The following is a 3,838-nucleotide window of genomic DNA, read 5'->3' as shown; positions in this document are numbered from 1 at the left end:
AATGACTCGTAAAGCAGGTGACCGAGGTTTGCACTTTCTGTTGACAAGCGGAGCCGACAGCCGAGTTGCGAGCGCGCTGGGGCTTGGTGCAGAAGACATCCTCAGCCCAGGGGTCGAGTACTGGTCCGGGCGCACATTTTCTTGTTGTTTTTTGGCAGGGGGGGGGGGTGCTGCTGAGTAGGTGGTCAAGGCCTCCTTCCCATGTCGGCTTGTCTTTTGTATTAACCTTTGGTCCCCGCGCTGCAAACTACTAAATAGGAAAAAATGAACCACGGACAGTATTCGAACCGATAACCATCCGTGTCCCGAGCGCGCGCTCTACTAACTGAGCCAATGATGAGGGTTTTGCATAGGTGAAGCTTATCTCCGCTGTGGCTCTCGCCCCGAAACAAATGGCTGGCAGAAGGAAAAGGGTTCCGTCGACTAGATTCGAACCAGCGACTGTTTGCGTACCGGCCCACCACATCAGGTGTCGCACGGCTGTAAAGTCATGGCCAGCGGAGCGCGAAAATTATCACCTGGCCGAGATTCGAACCAGCGATCAGGATCATGCAGAGCCCGGACGCTACCGACTTGGCCACGACGGGACGATACAAAGCACTACTTTCAGCGGCATCTTGATCTAAGCTGTGACCGACGCCCGAAGACACTTGGCCAGCAGAGCAGGGAAAAATGAACGCGGATGGGATTCGAACTGGCGACTACCCGCACGATCTGCCAACGACCACGCTTTAACACGCTCGGCTACCAGCTTGCTCCTGCGAGGCCGAGGTCTAAGCTCGGTCATGCCTAACGGGAGACAAAAAGCGACAAAGAAAAAATTTGCCCCGCCCGGGAGTTGATCTTAGGGCCGAAAATTTTGGTTCGGATGAAGCTGCGTGCGGTCATGTCGACTGTCTGTAGCTACAACTGTTTAACTACAAAAGGGGCCTGTGGCTAGTGGCGTCGGACGTCGTATGTTGCCCCAATTGTGACCACATTTTTGTGTCCATAAACAGGGACGTGTCTACTACCACTTGTCGCCGCGACATGAGTTGTCGCTTGGACGCCTGCGAGGTAGGCCACGGCTTCTATCTAAGGCGTCTTTCGTGACGAGGACTTTGGGTTTAGGCTCCTTTTGGCCCCAGGCTCATAAATCCTTTCTAAAGCTAAGAAGTGGCGCCGTGTCTCGCTGAAAACGCCTAGAGGGCAGGCAATGCTTTCCTGAATCGGGCCCCCGTGGCCCCCTGTCCCTCCGAGCGGTTGGGCAAGGCAAAAGGCATTGGTATGTTTCGTTTTCGCTTTAGTTCTTAGCGCAGTTTACTTCTGGTTGATATTCTAGCATTGGCGGAAGTAATGAATTCGTCTATAGACGGTTCGGTTTGAGCTGATTCGGGCACTGTCGGCTGTAGCTACAATCGTGTAGCTACAAACGGGGACTTTTAATGTGGCCACATTGGGACGTTAGCGCCGAGACCCCTGCGGTGAGTAGGGTAGGCCACCCACCCTGGACGGCTGCACACCATTGCATAACTGCCAGGCGCTAGCACTGCCCTTTTAGAGCAACCAGCTTCTCTTCCCTTTTCATTTGAAATGGACTACCTCAGATTTTCTCTTTGACAGCAGCACCACAGTTTTAGGCCTAGCAACAAAACTAAATCCACTGGTCGAATGGAATAAAATGTAACTTCCACATCTCTGCGATAGTGTAATTTTTATCAACCAATGAATGCAATAATTTTTTATTTCCTTGAAAAATTTATCGCTAACTACAAGTTAAATGGGATGTTTTAAAGGAAGTCAAGTTTTACCTTGTACAGGCTTTATATACTATTTATTTGGTCAACCTATTTCCTCACCTGCTTGTTGGTTTATAAGTACATAAAATAGCTTGACACATTATTATGTCATAAATTAGCTTAATATAACTTTGAGAAGCTTTGTCAATACTTTGTTAAAACTTAACTTTAGAATATAAACTTTGTATTAGAGCAGATGCTAACTACATCCAAGAATCTGAGATTTTCATAAGTATACCTTAAATTGATAAAAAAAGGTACTGCCATTTTCAGCAGACTGAAATATATCATAAAGACAAGATTGGCAGGGATAAATCTATAATCGATACTGTTTATCACAGGGTTGTTTCACTCGGAGTAGTTTGAGGAAGTGATGGTGAAGATTGTGTAGCATTTGATCTTATTTCTTGTTCGAGGGATGCGATTCTTTGCTTAAGAGTGCGAACCTGAAAGACATGAAACAGATTCATATTTTACAAAGAACTTGAAAAGAATTTCATTGGAATCATAAGTTAATGTGACAAACCTGGCAAGAATGGCGTTCTACCATAGACAACATCTGCTGTTCTAACTTTTTCAGTCTAGACTGATATTTCTTTTTTGATCTCTCGAGAGTTTGGACAAGTGTGCTAAAAAATGGTAAAAACAATAGTAAGATTGAGGTCATAATCATAGTACAATGTGATCTCATTTGCATTTTTGCTCTTTTCAATTATCACCTATTGGCTTTTTTTAGGTCATTCACTAATTCTGCTGACTGAAGGTGACGCTGCTCAGAGGTATGACTAACTTTATCCAAAGTGTCTACAAGTTCATGGATTCTCTCCTTAAGATGGTTCTCACGTCTAAGTGCTGCAGCTGATTCCAAACTTAAGGCTTCACCTTCATTAATAGGTGTGTTGGATGTATCCTGAAAATCAATACATTAGTTTTCCAGGAGTATGCAAGGAAGATAAAATAATTTTGACACAGTTTCATACTTTAGTATTTGCAACTTCTAATTCTTGTAATTGTGCTTGCAAATGCAATATTGATGCTGCTTGTGCTTGCCGTTGAGTGTCCTGGCTGCTTAGACGAAGCTCGAGGGCAGCCCTTTCTTTTTCTAATAGATACAGTCGCGCTCTCAATTCAGCTTTGTCTTCTCTCATTGCCATAAGTTCCTATCACAACAATAAAAACAAAATATTTTAGTAGGCAAAATCTTTCTACTAGCAATTAGTTAAGACAGGACAAGAACAGAACATACCTGCATGAGAACAGCTGTTTCTAAATCTAATTTTCTTGCTTCTGCAAAAGACACAGGAACACGAGTACATAGGGCATCAGCATGGACACTCTCCAGTTCAACAATTGTATCTCGAACTTTGCTTCTATCCATTTTCAGTCGAGATATGAGCTCCCTGAGTCTCTGTTCATCACATGGGCCCCAATCACCTTCTCTGTGGTTAAAAATTAAAATTAAAATTATTTCAAAATTATAATTTAGAATTTTTCTCAAATTTAAATGGAGGTTTAAAAATTCTTACTTTGATAGTCGTCCATATTGCTCAGCTTCAAGAAGACTCCAAGCTGCTCGCTCTGCAGCACGTCTGTCTTCAATGCCATCTTTCCCAGCAGTTGCCCCTTTCAGAATCAGAGCTAATTCACTCTCCAAAAGAGCTACAAGACAGTCATATGCAGCAGTTGCTCGATCAGCATACCCTAACGCAAGTCTCAATGCAATGGCATTGGATTCATACTTTCCGACAAGCAGGTAAAATCTAGCAACAAACAAAGAACAATTTTAAGTCACAAAAAAAGTTAATTAACAAATCAAAACAGAGTTGTCATTATCAAATAAATTCTTACTTGTCGGCTTGACTTTTACATTCCTCTAAAGAAAGTGTAAGAACATTATTTTGGGCTCTGGTGTGTTCCAGACGCGAATGAAGTCTCTCAATGTCTATTTCCAGCTGTTGCCTGGCCTGTAGATCGAGTTTCCCAAGTTCTATAAGATCAGATTCTTCTACTACAGCAGACACAAGATGTTCAGCAATTTGAGTTGAAGACACCTAAAATAA

At 43.3% G+C, this 3,838-nt stretch overlaps 1 protein-coding gene across 1 annotated transcript; it reads right to left on the bottom strand.

Annotated features, from left to right (window-relative positions):
* Positions 1-1,784: 1,784 nt before the first annotated feature.
* Positions 1,785-3,829, bottom strand: LOC113204414 (colorectal mutant cancer protein; the record flags this gene model as incomplete). Its single annotated transcript, XM_026419602.2, is given in 7 exon segments — positions 1,785-2,224; positions 2,305-2,407; positions 2,498-2,688; positions 2,759-2,938; positions 3,025-3,217; positions 3,305-3,538; positions 3,627-3,829. Coding segments are annotated over 7 exon segments (1,215 nt in total), but the record flags the coding sequence as incomplete, so codon positions are not given.
* Positions 3,830-3,838: the final 9 nt, after the last annotated feature.

This window comes from Frankliniella occidentalis, unplaced genomic scaffold (assembly GCF_000697945.3).
Source record: "Frankliniella occidentalis isolate FOCC.00 unplaced genomic scaffold, Focc_3.1 Scaffold2, whole genome shotgun sequence".
NCBI classification, from domain to species: Eukaryota; Metazoa; Arthropoda; class Insecta; order Thysanoptera; family Thripidae; genus Frankliniella; species Frankliniella occidentalis.
The sequence above is the reverse complement of the archived record's forward strand: the minus strand, read 5'-3'. Positions and strand labels throughout refer to the sequence as shown.